This window comes from Pempheris klunzingeri, chromosome 20, assembly GCF_042242105.1.
Source record: "Pempheris klunzingeri isolate RE-2024b chromosome 20, fPemKlu1.hap1, whole genome shotgun sequence".
Classification (NCBI taxonomy): Eukaryota; Metazoa; Chordata; class Actinopteri; order Acropomatiformes; family Pempheridae; genus Pempheris; species Pempheris klunzingeri.
Genome location: NC_092031.1, coordinates 17428512 through 17445519, shown reverse-complemented (window position 1 = coordinate 17445519; position 17008 = coordinate 17428512). Strand labels below are relative to the sequence as shown.

The following is a 17008-nucleotide window of genomic DNA, read 5'->3' as shown; positions in this document are numbered from 1 at the left end:
ACCAGAACAGTTTTATCACTTAAAAAAAACATACCAAAACTCAAAGGCTTCATGTCTCATACCAACTCTCAGAAACTGGTTCATACATTCATCTCAAGCAGCTTAGACTATAGTAACGCTGCATTCGCAGGATTATCCAAGCGATCAGTTGGACGTCTTCAGCTCATTCAGAGCAAAGCGGCAGAGACACGCACGAAAATCTGAACACATTATTCTGGTACTGAAATCCCTTCATCAGCTCCTGGTACTGGATCGAATCACCTTCAAAACCCGGCTAATAGTCTATACAGCACTTAATGGTTGGCTCCTCAGTACATTTCCTGACTTGCCCTGATTAAATCCTGATCAGGCCCCTCAGGTAACCAGACAGAAGCCTTCTAGCTGTACCCACAATTAGATCCAGGTCCCATGAGGATGCCTTTAGTTCCTGTGGTCCTGCTCTCTGAAGAAGCTGCCTGATGGTCTAAGGTCCATCATGCCAATATCCACATTTAAAAATAAACTCAAAACTTTCCTTATTCTCACAGGTGTACAGTTGATTAGTGTATATGTGTGTGTGTTCGTATGGTTGTATTTTGTTGATGGTAATGAGTGTTGGGTGTGTGTAGGATCACTGCTCTGTGCTTCTGTTTTCTACTCATGTATGTTGCTAGTGCTTATGTGAAACCCTTCGTTTTCACCTTTTAATCTAAAGCACTTTGACTTTACCTGTAATAACTTTTGCTGTATAAATAATAAATAACAAATTACCATTGCCATTCTGCAAGGGCACGCACACAGCAGAGCTTTTAGGCTTCTGCACCGAGGTGCTTCTGTGAAGGTGACATATAAATGCATTCTTTATCCACAGCACACCTTGCACCGAGAAATTTAATTTGTTTGACCCACATTTGATATGTGTATTAAACTGCAGAATTTAATGTAGACTGCAGTGGTTTAACCATATAATTTACTCTCTCACTCTGTAATATGAGCAGAGCTTCAGGCCTGTGCTGGGAGGAGCTGCCATATATTCAGTTTGCCTTGTTTTGGCCTCATAAAGGCCTCCTCTGATCTCATTCTGCTCCACCTGTTGTGAATGATGTCCCAGGCGGCCTCTGCCAAACACCGACTAATGCTGATAAACAAGAATGTCTTGAGTTAATTAATTCTTCCTCGAGTTGTTGTGTTGTGTCACTAATTTCCGACCCTGCTGACAAGGACAGAAATTGTTATTTGAAGAACACGAGCCTGATTGCTTTGATTTATTGAGGCTGATGGGGTGTTATTCTGTCTGCGGAGCTCTAATCACACACACCTACCACGCTCAACAGTAACCATGATACAGGAGTTCAGAACATTCCAGCACATCTCAGACGCCTTGCTGCCACAGCCATGAAATGCTGAAATGAGAATATAAAGAGGTTGAGACAGGTGAGAGAAAAAACAGTGGGGAATGTAATAGGAGATAAAATGAATGGAAAAAGTGAGTAAGGAGGCGCATGCAGGAGATTCAGTGACAGTGAATACAATTGTGTTTGAAATGGTTTTTTGTCCGGTGAGTCAGGCAGTTTATTGAGTTTATTCAAGGTAAGGACTGAGGGTGGAGACGCCAGTCTGGACCTTCACTTAATGTATTCACAGACACCTGGGACTGCTTCACTGAGTTCAGGCTATTTGAAGACAAAGTTAGAACTTCAAAATGTAAGCGATTCCACCTTCTTCAGGAGTGCTTAAGGCAACACTGTAAGAAAAAGGGAGATGTAACTTTAACTTGTGTATATTGGGGATTTAAAAAGTATCGATCAATAAAAAAGTGAATGCATAGAAAATAAAGTTGACGTTTCTTGTCTTCTCACTTTCAAGGCCAGGCCACCTTGGGACATCATCATTCAATCGCCAAAGCATGAGATGTTAGAGCTAAAAAGAAACACACACACACATACATACATACATACATACTGTACCAACACACTCTGCTGTACTGCTGGCAAAAAAAATCCCCATTTACAATGCAAATGCTCCCCAGGCAAGGACTGTCCACACGGTCTGAGCTGCAGCATCCCGCATCAGCTCTTATCTGAGGGCCAGCCGCTGCTCATTCATATGCAAAGACAACTAGAAGTTGTTCAAGAGTCTCTTTAAATTTTCATGCATTTCAACACGTAGCTGAATGTGTGCGGGAGATGGGAGATTTGTCATCACTGTCTTTAAAATTCACATCAGTGCTCCTGTAGCACACATCTACTGTATGTATGCACAAGTGATTAATTCAACATATTTCATGAATGTGTCTTTTGAATAATAAGCAGTTTTGCACAGACTTAAATATATTTTTTAAATTTAGTTTTTTTTATCCAGGGAGACTTTGCTTGACACACAAACTGCAGCAGCAGTTGCACACCCCGTTGTGACACCCAGTGAAGCACATTGACAAATAAATGAACCTTGTACCTTCAATCCAGCTGCCCAGTTCCTTGACTCCTTTTGTCTTCTAATTCCGCAGCGGAGGATTTCTAGCCATCCATGTTTGGCTTTATTGAAGGCAAAGAGGGTCTTGTCTGGCTGTCACCCACTTCCAAATATCTCAACATAATATTTGATGGGTGCCATGATCGTTCGCAGTCCCCAGAAGGTGAATGTTTTGTTGACCCCCCTGGCATTTTCCCTTGCACCGCCATTGCAGTAAACACTTTAACATTAGCAGGAAATCTTGTATTTGCTGACAAGTCAGTACATTGTGACATCATAGTTTGGTCTGGTGCACCAGAGCACTTGTGCTCAACCAAAGATGAGGCGAAACCTCAGGTAAAATGCTGCGACAACCATTGGATGGTTTGCCATAAAGTTTGGTCAGACATTCACGGTCCCTTTGGTGACTTTGGTGACACTGTAAGTCTTCATCTAGTGCCGTCAAAATAGTGCCGTCATTGTGCTAAAACACGACACTAAAGGTGGAGACAGCGCGCTTTTCTTACTTTGATCTTGAAGGACACATTTGTGCTTGCATGTGCATGGCTGCCTGTGCAGACCAAGAAATTGTGAAAAAGCCCATGAGAGTCAGAAGAATGTGGAAGGCTCACGTGTTTTGATGATTCTTTTGACATTTGATCCATAATTAAACTCATTACATCATGTTGTATTCTGTTATAATATGCATACTGCGTACCGTTGTGGAAAAGCAAGTGGCATACACACCGGAAGTCATCTTCCTCATATCATCTGGACATTCTGACACCAAAATGGCATTTTTTGAGACGGACAGATCAGGAGAAAAGGTGTGCATTTTGATTATGGGGAGTGCAGCCCGCACACGGACACACGCTAATACAGACGCTCCTAAAGACAGCTAAAATGTATAAGGTAGTGTAAGGCAGAGAACATGGTTGTGCAAAAAACAAAATAAAACCAGAGCACTTCATAAGACAGCATCATCTCAAATCCTCACCGATGTGACTGTGCCAAAGGCAGCATTTTAATTGGCTCTGAGTTTGAAACGGGACTCTTTCTTTCATCTGCCTCGGTGAAAACAAACATAAGTGCCTTAATCTGATCATCAGCTGCTTATGAGTTGTACTTTGTCTCCAAACTGTTTAGCAGCCGGAGCTTTCTAAATGATATAAACGTGCCATTATCGCAGCTTAAATCTGCTTTGTTTCTGTGTTTTATGCTCACATCATTATGTCGGGTTTCAAAGGTAGTTGTTTATTCGCTGCGAGTGCCTTCGGCGTTATCACGTGCTCCCGCTGAGATCTTAGCTCTTTCATAATTATGTATAATTAACCATTTAATTTGTTCTGATACATAAAAGTCAGACCAAATATTTACACACAAAAACAAATCACTGTGAATTAGCATGTTTAAAAAGCCTTATTTTTCCCCTACACATCTTTGGTTTCAGTCTTCAGATTCTGACATTGTCACAGTGCCTCCCTGTGCTAACACAGTTTGAAGTTAAGAGGGTGCAATTTGTGCAGTGGTGCGTGTGGCCTGCTTGTTATGGCACTCCTGCTGGTCCTTAAGAGCAGATATTAATGTTGTATGATAATGTTTTGCAGCCAACAGCAGAACAATAGCATGCTTTGCTCATACCTTCAACATCTTATTACCTAAACTAGCGTTAGTGAGATAACGACGATGGTGGACAGCGAGGTGGATTCTGGTTTTCAGGCGGAGGGACCGTTCAACTCATGTCTGTGTGTGTGTGTGTGTGTGTGTGTGTGTGTGTGTGTGTGTGTGTGTGTGATGTCATTTGTGGGGCCGAATCTGTACGGAGCGTTTGCACACACATTCACTGAAAGCTGGAGCAGGAGAAAAAGGAGAGAGAGGGGATGGTCATTTCTCATAGTTTGAGGGTCTCTAAGACACACAGAGGACACATATCTTTTTTGAACAGACATTTAAAAAAATGCACTAATATGACCCCTTTAAGAGCCTCATTAGATCCATTCTCTTGTGTTGAAAGCAGACAGGATACTTTGGACTGCAACCGCACTTATCTCCCGCTGATGCGTGTCACAACACTGGCACTGTGACACGCAGAGCAAGAGCTCAGAGTGCAAAAAGTGTTACATCACTCTCCCCGCCATTCAACTATGCAGTTATTACATAACTGTGTGATGGAGTTAAAAATCAAAACGCAAAAAGAGAACGTAATGAATAACATTTGCTTTTGCGTGAAGGAAAAGATGAAGATCGTGTTCCATAAGAAGGAGCACGTGTGCATGTTAGTTTTCTTTCCTGACACTGATCCGATATGCAGCTAAAGCTCTGGGACTCGCTGCTGCTGCTGGTGACAAATGTCAAAAGGTGCAAACATTTCAAGACAATGCATCCAGTGTCCATCCAGTATCAATCTTTGTCAGTGCTACATGATGTAAAACGATGATGTATCCTGCCGTAAAGTGTAGCTGCTTGTTTTTAGTGGCAGCAAACTTGTATAGTTTTTTCCTTAGAAAGTTAAAAATACATAATATGTATAACAAAGTCGTTTTGTTTGAGCTATTAGGGACTATTGTCTGTACTGTTTACACAGGAAGTGAAACCTAAACGTTACCTCTGAGGATCTTTGCGGCGTAGGTTTGGATTTATAGTTCACTGATGGATTTCTACAGTTGACAGCAACCCCCCAACTTTAAAAGAGCACTTCATCAATTTAGCATTGTACTCCTATAACATTTTTGGACTCATCTTTTTCGTTTAACACATTCTTCTTCTTCTTTGTCAAAACCTGGTGCCTACATTACCCACAATGCAAGTTGAACATCAACAGTTAGATTGGAGATTCAGGTGTGTTATGCTGGTGCTGGCTAATGTAGCCTTGAGCCGATAGCCTCAAACAGAGATCTGGTAAGCTCACTTCTTTCTTACTACAAAACCACAGATTTATTTATTTTTTTTTAATTTTCAGAACTGTAGTCCTCAGACACTGACTCAAGTGACATCACTCGAGGAGATTCATCAGATTTCACACAGCTCCCTCCAGAGACACAGATGGCTTTATGCACCTTTTTTCTTACATGCACGAGTACTCCCCAACACCTGTTAATACTACTGAATGCCACTGAGTGAGTTTCCCTTTAATCGTATTTCCCACAGTTGCTGTTTCACCTCATGTGACACAGAGTGACGGTGGCCTACGATTATACTTACATTCATTCATTCACTGTGGCAGACAGCGGTGATGGTGGTGTGCGGAAGTTCTGCAGAAGAGATGGTTTTGCTGGTTGACAAGGAGAAAATAACTATTTTCAATTCCCTAAACGTTGTCTTCGCAATGAAGAGCTGGCCAATCCCAGTTTGTGTTGTCTCAGTGTGGTGTCACCATAGTTTTGAGGAGGAGCACGTCGGCTACAGAAGGGGACTGGGATACATCTGTTGCAACAATGATGAATCATTCTTAAACGTGGATCTACCGTATAGGCTGTACAATGAAAGCCATTAACATTTTACCTACCTAAGATGTCAGTGGAAAGATCAGCTGTGCCTCATGAGGTCAGATTTATCGTGCTAATGAGTTTGTGTGACCAAGAAATAATGTGTCTGCAGTGACAAACCATTCAATCTCTGATGTCCAGACACGAAAAGTGGAATCAGCACAATCTAGGAAGAGAATCAAACTGAATCAGGTGCAGCCTCCTCTTCTCCTCTGACAATCAAACCACCACGGTGTAATGCGTGTGCTTAAAAATCCAAGCTCAGTTTAATGACTTGTTTTTTTTATATAGATATTTATATATTATTCCTACAAATACATGGTTTTCAGCACTTTGAAAAACGTTCACTTTCCTCAGTAAACCAAGAAAGCTAGAAATATCCTACAGTGAAAAAAAAGACGAAGACAAACCATTTTGACAAAAAAAAAAAAAAGAAAATCACAAAGAAGACATGAAAATAACAATCGAATGAAATTAAAAAAACAACATCCTGTACAAACACTATGGCCCAATAATTTAAGAAAATAGTGTCTCTAAAACGTTCATATTGCTTTGTACCTCCACTGACTGGGCAAAGCCCGCCCTGTGCAACACCAGGCAGTTCGGATGGCCGCCACGGGGGGGAGGGGGAGAGGGGCGCCTCATCCCAGGTGCTGATGTCGCTCCAGAGGTTACGGGGTCAAGCTGCAGCCAGTGGCATGCAGGCGTAGCAGAAGAGAAAGAGTCATGTTTGTGTTGGTGTTTCCTGTGTTCTCTTCTTCTCTGGTGGTTTTGGCAGTAACAATACAAAGACAAGGGATGGTCACACTACTACAGTACTGCACTCCTTATGAAACCAAGGATGTTTTTACTGTTTGTTGTAGTTTTACCATTATTACTCTCTACAGCATTATTACTAGAACTATCACCATCACAGATACACGGAGTGCATCGTGTGTTTGTGTGTGTGGAGGGTTCATCCAGCTGTGTGTGTGTGTCTGTGTGTGTGTGTGTGTGTGTGTGTGTGTCTGTGTGTTGGAGTATCAGTGTTCAGTGCTCAGAGCTTGTCTTCTCGAAGGAGAAACTGGGAAGAGTCAATAGCTTGGGGTTGGTGTTGGGGTTTGGTGAGCCTCCGTCCTGTCCAGAACCCTCCCCAACTCCCAGGTCAAAGGAGTCCTTGGAGTCACTGGAGGGCGCTCTCCTCCTCAGGCAGGTGTCCCGGCTGGGCAGAGGAGGGGGCATCCCTAATCCCCCCAGCCCCATGCCCCCGAGTCCACCCAGGCCCGGGTAGAGGCCAGACTGAGGCTCCATTCCGTCAGGGGGGTCCACGGAGATGCAGGGCGGGCTCATCTTCTTCTTGCGTCGGGGTGAGGGCAGCGAGGTCTGAGTGGGGGTCAGGCTCTGGATCTGCAGGCTGTCGGCCCGCGACACAAAGCCGGAGGAGGTGGAGGTGGTGCTGCGCTGGGGGCTAGACTCGGCCGAGGAGCACACCTCCACAGAGTGTTGCCGCGGCTCGTCCAGCCAGGAGTAAGGGCGGGGCAGGAGGGCGCTGCGGCCCTGCGTGTCGACGCTGTGGAACCTTTTCAGCTGCCTCAAACATGGACTCTGGCTCTCCTGGCAGCCGGTGTAGCTGCTGTAACTCTCGATGCCGCCATCACCGCTGTCCTCTGCCATGATGTCATCACTGCCAGCCAGCCCTGCGCGGGTAATGAGGGACACTTCCTGATCCACCGAGGCCTCCTCCTGTTGGTGCGGCCTGGCTGGTAAGGGCGGAGGAGGCGCGGCGGAGGATGAGGTGGAGGAAGAGGAGGAAGAGGAGGAGGAGGAGGAGGAGGAAGGGGAGTAGGAGGCGAGGCAGTGCTGGTCGTGAAACTGGGTGCGCACGCTGCTGGGGCGCGAGGGTATAGGGGAGGCGCCTGGTGTGGCGGTAACCAGGCAGAGAGTGGGCTGCTGATGATGATGGGAGCAGGGTGAGGGGGAGGTGGAGGAGGAGGAGGAGGAAGGGGATGGAGGGAGGCCCAGGGAGGCCACATTCACGAGTCCTTCACTGCTCTCCCCTCCGTCTGAACACAGGGCCTCCTGAGAGTCAGTAGACACTGCAACCTGGAGGACGGGACGTGGAGGGGGGACGGGGCGGGGGATATAATTAGGAGAGAGGGGAGAGGAGATGGAGGTAAATATGCGATGGGGGTGGGGGGAGGGTTGTTGGAGAGCAAGGGGATGGGGGATCGGGGAAGATGAGATGGGGAAACGAGTTAGTGAGAGGTGATGAGGATGAGAAGCAGCAGTTTGGGTCAAAGTTCACAGTCAGCATACGTCCTACAGTCTGTCTGTGCTTCTTATTGAAACATTCTGGATCCAGAGCTGACACTGGATTACTCAGTGGCACAATTCCATATTGAGATTTGTCAAGAGTAAGTTGGGTAAACAACTTTTGCCACTATTGGATATTTTTTCAGCTAGCAATTCATTGGTGAAGCCCCTCTCCACTCACGAATTATCATGCTATGAATGTTGTCACTTCACTTGGATGTTTCAGCTTCACTGTGCAGGATGATGTGGAGAGTTCATTTTGTGACATCACAACTTTTCAGCGAAGTCCAAACCTTTATATTTCATATTTAAATAGAATATAAATATTTTCTAAGAAGATGTGCATATTTTTAGATTCTGCCTTTTTTAATGAGGTAGATTTTAATGATATTTTTTTAAATTGAAAAACGACACCAGACACAAATAATAAAGGTGTCTTTAAAGGACCTTGAAAACTAACTTGTAAAAATAACGTGGGCTCAAACTTCCCTCAAACTGTCTCTTGGATAATTTCTTCCACCACATCTGTTTTGGTATATCATTTTTATGACTGTGATGATCTTTTTTTGAAAATCATTCACCTTGTTCGTATGAGATAGACTTGTGGCGCAGAGGACGTTTCCAAGTCGTAGGTACCAAATGATGTGAGCAATGATTCCAAGTGAGAAGCTAGCCACTGTTTGACCCAGGCACATGTACGCTGCTTTTTTTAGTTACCCAGAAGCACTCAGCTGATCGAGCGCCGGCTGACACAGTGAACTCCGAGCCAGACCGCCTGACCCTTTAACCTCTGACCACTCACACAAAACCCTGTAAACTGTCAGTGGTGCGGCTGCCAGTTGAATTTACAACCCAATTCTGACGAGTGTTCCTTGGAGTCATTCTTACCTCTGAACAAAACCGTCTACAGGGTGTGAGGCCAATAGTCAGAGGGTAAACATGGCATGTAACTACTGTAGGAGAGGAAGGGTTACTGAGCACAATGGTGGCTAAAATGAACTCATGACTTGTTCCTCATAGACCACAAACAAGAGAGAGGAGATAAAAGTACTTGAATACAATTGTGTTAAATTAGGTCAATTAGAATGTCTTGAATCTATAGAGATGAGGAGACAAGGCATGCATGAGCTTTAGGACACAGCTCTCAGAGAAATGTTTGGAATTATGGGTTTCCCTGCCTGAGCCTGAACGGTGTGACCACAGAGACACCTAGTGGCCACAGATATCACTAGCAGGCCAGGCCAGTCACCAGCCACAGCAATGCAGTGTCTGGTAACAAATAACACCAGTGCACACTGGAGCAGTACTAAAAAAATGATCACCCTGTCAGACTTCTTTAAAACAAAATCGGGTTAAGTGCAATAACTACTGTACGCTGGTTAACAACTATGCACCTCAATACCTTCAAGCACTAAGCTAGTCAATAGAAAAATTCACAAGTGCTCTATCGCTAAAGTACTGTGTGTACAAAATGGCCAAATGCATATGGACAGCACTTGCTGTTCTGTAGCAATCCCCTGAGTTGTAAAGTTTGTAGCGTAGTAAGTGCACTGCATTGTGGGTAAATTTCGCAGCCAAATAACAGCTTGAATACATTCTGACACTCAGCTACCAAATAATCCACTCATAAGAATATAGAGGAATCGATAAACTCAAAATCCCGCTAAGGTTTCCCACCTGTTGGAGAGTTTTAGATGAAGTCTAATGAATGTCAATGGGGAGAAAGGAGGGAAGCCTGTGAGTGTGTGTGTGTGTGTGTGTGTGTGTGTGTATTAAGTATGTCTGTCTCTGGAAGATGAACATGGAGTCCAGTGTTTCTGAAAGGCCCGGTGGTAACTAAAGTCTGCTGTTTGTCGCTGTTTCAGAAACAGGAGTATCTGTGTTTGAGCAGTAGCTCAGGGTCGGGCGGCTTTTGGGCCCAACTGAGCTGAGATCAGAGAGTAACAGATACGGATATGTGGAGAATGAGACGGCAGATAAAACAGCAAGAGATGAGGGAGAGAGGAGGAGGAAGAAAAGTGAAACTGTTTAGAACATGCAGCGAGGAAGAGATTTAGGAAAGCTCTGGACCAATTTTTCTCTGCGGGGAGCCACAATTGGGGGAAAAATTGGAGATTTTGAGAATAAATATAATATTTTAAGGAGAAAGCTGTAATTTTATGAGCATGGACAAGCATATACAATGAGAATAGGGTCTGAGTTCATCTCATTTACAAACTTTATACTGAGTGGGATTGGATCTTCAGCTGAGAGTTAACATTGGATCCTGACAGCCGTCATTTTGACACATAGATAAGCTGATATACTGCTCACCCACAATCCTTTGCCAGAATTTACTAGTATTAATATTAATGTTTCCTCCAAATCTTACAAAACACTAAGAGCTCAAAATTATATTGTGTGCGCGCGAGATTCGTTCCCACAATTTGATTTACCTTTTGATTTGGTCATGAGATACAATTCCGTTTTGACTCGTGCATATATAGTATATATACAGAGAAGCTCCACAACACACCACTTCTCCCTGAGATACAGTCCGTCCTCACCTGCAGCTGTCTCCACACTGGCTGAGCAGTTAAATAACTGTACGCAAGCTTTCAGTGTGCTGCTCGGGTCGGGACGTGCACACTGCAGGCTCACAGAAAGGGCCGGTAAAGAGACAGACAGGGACGGACAGGCTCTATTTAAGGGGAAACTGATCTGTTGTGCTGGTTCTCTGTATATACATTTATCTCGTGCATATAGCCTCTGTAGTGGTTGATGTAGATAAAGGCTTCCAGATCACTGGGCCCAAACGGTATGTGACTGAGAACAGCTGCCATAAAATGCAGCTTTCATCACATGCAGTCAGCTACACAGACACGGACAGGAGAAAACTATAAAAGTTATTTCAGAGTAAAGTAAAAAAGAAAGAAAAAAAAAAAGGCCTGATTGTAGTCACCTGTCTGCGGAGCGTGCGGCTGAGCGTGTGTGAGCGTCTGGGAGGGGGTAGTCGGGGTATACTCTCCGAGTCTGAGTGGCTGTGGGGGCTGATGGGTCTGAAGAGGTCTGAAGGAACGGTCAGCTGCTGGGAGAACTCCTCCGGCTGTGAATGCACTGAGCCGCTGGAGCCTGCACACAAACACAGGAGCACTGCGCTGAATATGACAGTTAGATGGCAACAAAACAGCATCTTCATACAGTACGTTGGTGTCAACCTGCGTTACGTTAAACATCAACACCTCCCGTTTCTGTCCTGTCGTGTGACGGTTTGTGGATCCGGTGCTCCTGTGCAGGTGACATTACCTGACTGGGCCCTGCGGGTGCTCAGTATGTGCTGGGGCCCCCGTGTCTGTGCTAGAAGCTGTGCTGGACTCGGGCCCGTGTGGCCACAGGGCTCCAGGGGGAGGAACATGTAGCTGTCGTTGGGCAGGGAGTGTGTGCGTCCCACCGTGGGCTTCCTGACGCTCAGCAGGTTCTCCTCCAGTGGCTCCCCGGGATCGAGCTGCTCCGGCTGGGGAAAGAGAGAGGAGAGTCAGGGTCTCTCTAAAGATGGAGGGGCTGGGGCTACTAGCATCAGTCAAGCACTCTCACACTCTTTCTAACACATTCAGCCGATGTCTCTCTAAGACACAAGTGTGGACGAGGCAGTGGTCACCGGCATTCACAGAGAACACACAGGATCTTTGCGCGTTGGACTGCGTTGACTGGCTCAGAGCTGCCACAGATCACAGAACCAAGCTGAAATTTCCAAGCGCTTTCTGTTTTTACGCTTAAGACACCCCGAGTCTCGTGTCTGCATTTACCCCCACGGTCATGTAACTTTACGCAAGCCTGCTCCGTGATTGTGTGCCAGCTGGGGCAGTGTCCTGCAGCCTGACCCATTACACAACCAGTTCACATTCACCACAGAGCGACAGGAGCTCCAGCACACTTTACACCCCCCCACCCCCGAAGCGGACCCATGACAACTCAGAGAGGAGTGAAACTACTACAACCCCAGAGGACAGAGGACAGTACAAACACAGAGGGAGACTGATAGGAAAGGACCACGAGAAAGACGGGGACTCACATGTAAAGCACAGAGGAAAAATACAGATAACCGAGGGAAAAGAAGAAGGAGGGGAAAGAACAGCAAAAGAGCTAGAAGATAAAGGTTACAGGGAGAGAGATGAAGAGGAGAAAGAGAAGTAAGAGATAAGAGTAGAGATGGAGGAGAGAAAACTGCAAACTGGCAGGTGAGGAGGCGCACTACTCTACTGGACTGGACTGGACTGGACTGGACTGGACTGGACTGGACTGGAGAGTAACACACATTAGGCTGGAAATGTGGAATGAGAAAGAGAAGAGAAAGTTGGAGGGCGCATGGTTAGCTTCACCGGGGTCTTTCAATGCCTCTTGCACTCCTCTACCTATCACTCCCCCTGCGTCTCTTTGGATTTGTCCCAGCACAATCCAATCAGCAGCGATTTCGTGTCGGGCCGGATTCCCCGTTTTCTGATGACTGATGATATATACATCGACCCCACTGCGTCGCTGGCCTGGATGTGGAGCACGGGCCAAGGTTACAGTGACCCGCTCTCTCTGGGGAAGACATGTGACTACAGGGAAGTGATGTGATCATTAATGAGCCAAACTGGTGGTTAATTACACCCTGACGACCATGGTGACATTCAATTCATTTTCACTGTAGAGGGAAGATGTGACAGAGCCCTCAGGTTGTCAGGTTGTCATGGAGAAATACACGTTGATGAAGCATACATGAGCCTCAATGTAAAGTCCTGGTGTGACGTACAAGTATATAAGCTAACACTAATTCTTTAGGTCTGACGTTTCCTGGAAAGAATGACTAATTTATCAGTGGACACTTTATTCTCCATGCATATGTTGAATTGTGCATTACAAGACTCCTAAGGAATTCAGTGGACAGAATAAAAGAAGAAATTACACAGTTGTTTCCAGGAACTCTCCAATGAATTGACGTTGGTTTTTTTTTAAGAAATTGTAGAACACTATTTAGATCAGTACAACATGTGAACATGTTTGCTGTAGGCTCATTATAAACTAATTAATCATATGTGGTCTAATGAGTTGGTAAAAATGAGTAACTATACTTAGAATTTGTACATGTCTGACTTTGGCACCCCTCAGTGGTAGACACTGTGGAAGATTCAGAATTTTCATCATTTTTCTATAAAAAAAAAAACAAAACTCTTCTGACATGAGAATAATGTGAAATATTCTACACACTAAATCTTCCAGCACTAATGATTTGGCAAACATTTCAGCAAGCAAATTGCCTGTTTACATCTGCTCCTCTTTCTGTAAAGAGCTATAGCTGCTAAATGCTCCACTGTGTTCAGCGCATGGCTGCCTCTGTTTGCCGTTTGGTGCTGCTTTTCTTGTTTTTTTTTGCTGCAAATAGCTGCATAAAACTATATATAAAACTATAAGAGCAGTGGAGAAGAGTACAATGGTGACTAAAAGAACGAGCTGAGAAATGATATGAAGGGGACCTGCAGAATTGGGGGACAATTCTCTGTGGCTTCATTGGTATGAGCAACACTTTTTATTAATCACTGCTTTAATAGTTTTACTTTTGCTGGGACAACAGGTACAAATTAGCTCTATATACCCCAGCGAGTGAGCGTAGTGGGGGGACAAGTGGCTTTGGAAGCACCCTGGGAAAGGAAAAAACTACAAGATACTGCAGAGGGGAAGAGGAAGAAAAAAGGATGGAGAAAGAGAAAGAGAACTGTCAGTACATTGCATTCCAGCCTGGTTAGAAAGAGGGGGTTAAAATCGTCGGGGGCCGAGTCGTCTGTCAGAGCTAGGGACCAGGATTTCTCAGAGGCCAGAGACAGAGCTTCCATCTCCGCTAGAGGGATCTAGGCAGGAAGAGACAACGGCCGGTGAGCAGAGAAAACAAACACACAGAGATAAGGACGCTACACACAGATGAGACCTGTGGCTAACAGGAAAATACATGTCTGAAACAACATATAGAAAACTGCAAGTATGGAGCAGAGCAACACAACGAGGAAAAAGACAAATGAATTAGAAAATAGCGTTAGCCACCTGGCGGCTGGTGGATTTCAGGCAGAAGATAATGATTGAATAATGATCAGTCACTGGCCTGAGACTTTTTTTCTCACCTTCAGACTTTGTAAATTGCATTGCTATTATTGTATTGTGGGGTTACCAACACCAATATTACGACCACACACACACGCACGCACACACACACACACACACACACACACACACACTAAAATATACAGACTAATGATGCTGAACAACACACACACACTAAACACTGTTTAACGTGATGCAAATGAGACACTCACACAGACAAACAAGCAGGACAGGAAGCGGATTATTCATATATTTTGTGTGCGCTGTAATGTGGAGTCATTTCTAAATTATGGGTTAGGGTTACTGAGCTCCGCAGAGTTTGGCTCCAGCCTGGCTGTGCTCAGAAGCCTTCATCTTCTCTGGCTACTGTAGGAGGAGCTGCTGTGTATTTGGCCTTGTACCTGCTTAACAGGGGAAATGCTTTCTGACAGGCAAATGGGCCGACAGAGCAGAGAGGGGCAGGGGCCGAAACGCACTGGAAAACACTCCTGCTAACGTGTCAGGAGGAGAGAGGCGGCCTATGGCCTCTAGTAATGACATCTCAAACCCATTTAGAGCTCTTAGAGGATGGGGGTTTCGTAACGCTAATGTAATTGGCCAAAATTTGCCTTCAAATGAGAAAACGAGGCACCCAGATGCATTATTCAGTGACTTAGTGATGCATGGCTCATTGATTGAGCCGTTCCTCTGCAGGCTTGTGCCTAAGAGTGTGGCGTCCTGGCTTCAGGAATGCCTTTGGTGGCTTCTCCCTTTGCTAGTGACTGTTAGTGACTCACACGTAGAAACACACACACAGGCATGCCACGCGTACACACAAGCACAATAGACACAAAGTTGCGTAGGAGAGACAGAGCAAAGTCTAAAACCACGTCAGTGAGGCTGCTGAACCAGGCCAGAAACCTGCCCGGCATGAATGAATATAAGTGAGCGGGAGACGTGAGCGAGGGAATGAGATCATAGCTGAGGCGTGATATGAAACACACTGCGCTGTGGTGGGCAGCGGGGCTGGTTAGAGAGGGAAGAGTCTGCAATGTGGAGCAATGCCAGTTCAGAGATGGTGATGCCAGGAGGGCTGCACGATGAGCACAAAACATCACGTTAGCATGCTTCGTCATGACTTTTATGAAATGAAGTTCTACGTACAGAACGTTCTGAGTTTCTCGGTAAAAGTTTTTACTGTATAAGTCAGGAACGCTGCACTCTCCAAACTGTACCCACCTTTAAATCATTTAGTCTGATAGTGAGTCATGAAATTCCTGTTTCATTAAAACAATTTCTGCCAATAGTGGTGAGATAATTTCCCCTGTTCTCAATAAAAATCTGTTGTTTCATGAGTCACCCAAGCTCATCTCCATACTTATGGAGTAATCTGCTTCTTTTAAAGGGTCAGTTCACCCAAATAAAATAAAAAAAAAAGTGTTTTCCTTTAGCTCTAACACAGTGGCTCTTTTGCTTGTGAGCCCTCATTATATGTCTAAGACTAAGCCTACAAAAATATTAGAGAAGAAGTGTGAAAGATAAAGAGTGTTCCTTGTTTCTTACTCTGGTGCTATGACCTCATCTGGCTAACCCTTGAGGGGTTTTACAACATAGTCTTAAAGATGCTAAAAAAAACAGCCATAAAAGCAGAGTAATAGTTCACAATAGAATTAACACCAAACCTACATTAGCTCAATGCACGAACTAAACCAAAAACTAAATCAGTACACCTAGATACTAAATCAATTCTACTAATCTACCATGATCATCTGGATAATCCACAGAATGCCCTGTGGATATGGGACTATTTCTTAGCTAGAGAGTAGAGAGTAGCTCCAGTGAGGTCTGTGGATAATCCTGCGTCGCGGGGACATTGTTTCTGTTGCTGTTGAATTTTTAACACGCCACTCTTAAATACTGTGAGCACAACAACAACTGCTACAACCAAAGGTCCATTCACTTTTAATGCATTGGAGTTGGAGGCATAAACCTTAAAGAGATCTTTTGTTATTTGGGTGAACTGACCCTTTAAAGGCATTATTACTTGTTAAAAAAAAAAAAAGTCCTTAATTGACACTGCACTGAAAACAAAGTATAGGATTGTATTCTGCCTTGTGCAATATGTCTGACTATCAAAAACAGCAACTACTACGTTTCACTTTTCATTTCCAGCCCTGCATGTCAGGGAGAAATAAGACCCACTAGACGTGTGACATGGAGGAGGTGAGTTAGCATTCTGGTGATTATTGACCTTCTTGTCGGTGCTGTGCTTGCTGGGCTTGGGGGGCAGCGCGTAGTAGTGGCAGATAGAGCCAGACAGGTTGTCCATCAAATTCAACTCTCCCTCCATTGAACCCTGGATGACCAGGGAGACCGAGTCAAACAGCGCTCTCCTCTGGACGAACTTAGATAATGCAGAGAGAGAAGAAGACAGAGACAGAGAAAAAGGGGAGAGAGGGTGGGGATGTGGGGGAGGGGGGAGGCAGCAGAAGTTGAAGAAAAAAGACAGAATTCATGACAGATGACACATGAATAAATGTGGACAGGGAGAATGGATTACAAAGAAAGAAAGGGAAGGAAAAAGACAGTTGATCAGGTAGAAACAAACAGAAACAAGACAAAAGAAACACATTCAAGTAGAGGAACTACCTGGACTATCTCACTAATTTAACTAGTTTAACTAATAACTAGTTAACGCAGTGCACAGC

At 44.7% G+C, this 17008-nt stretch overlaps 1 protein-coding gene across 1 annotated transcript in view; it reads right to left on the bottom strand.

Annotated features, from left to right (window-relative positions):
* Nucleotides 1-6302: 6302 nt before the first annotated feature.
* cacna1g (calcium channel, voltage-dependent, T type, alpha 1G subunit) overlaps nt 6303-17008 on the bottom strand; it is a 214238-nt gene continuing 203532 nt past the window's right edge. Inside the window, exons 35-39 of the mRNA XM_070852489.1 lie at nt 16552-16704; nt 13952-14074; nt 11493-11700; nt 11149-11318; nt 6303-7997 (exon numbers count right to left, since the gene is read on the bottom strand). Of these exons, the coding sequence (XP_070708590.1) occupies nt 6945-7997; nt 11149-11318; nt 11493-11700; nt 13952-14074; nt 16552-16704 (1707 nt within the window). The 3' untranslated portion in view covers nt 6303-6944. The remainder of the gene's footprint in view (nt 7998-11148; nt 11319-11492; nt 11701-13951; nt 14075-16551; nt 16705-17008) is intronic.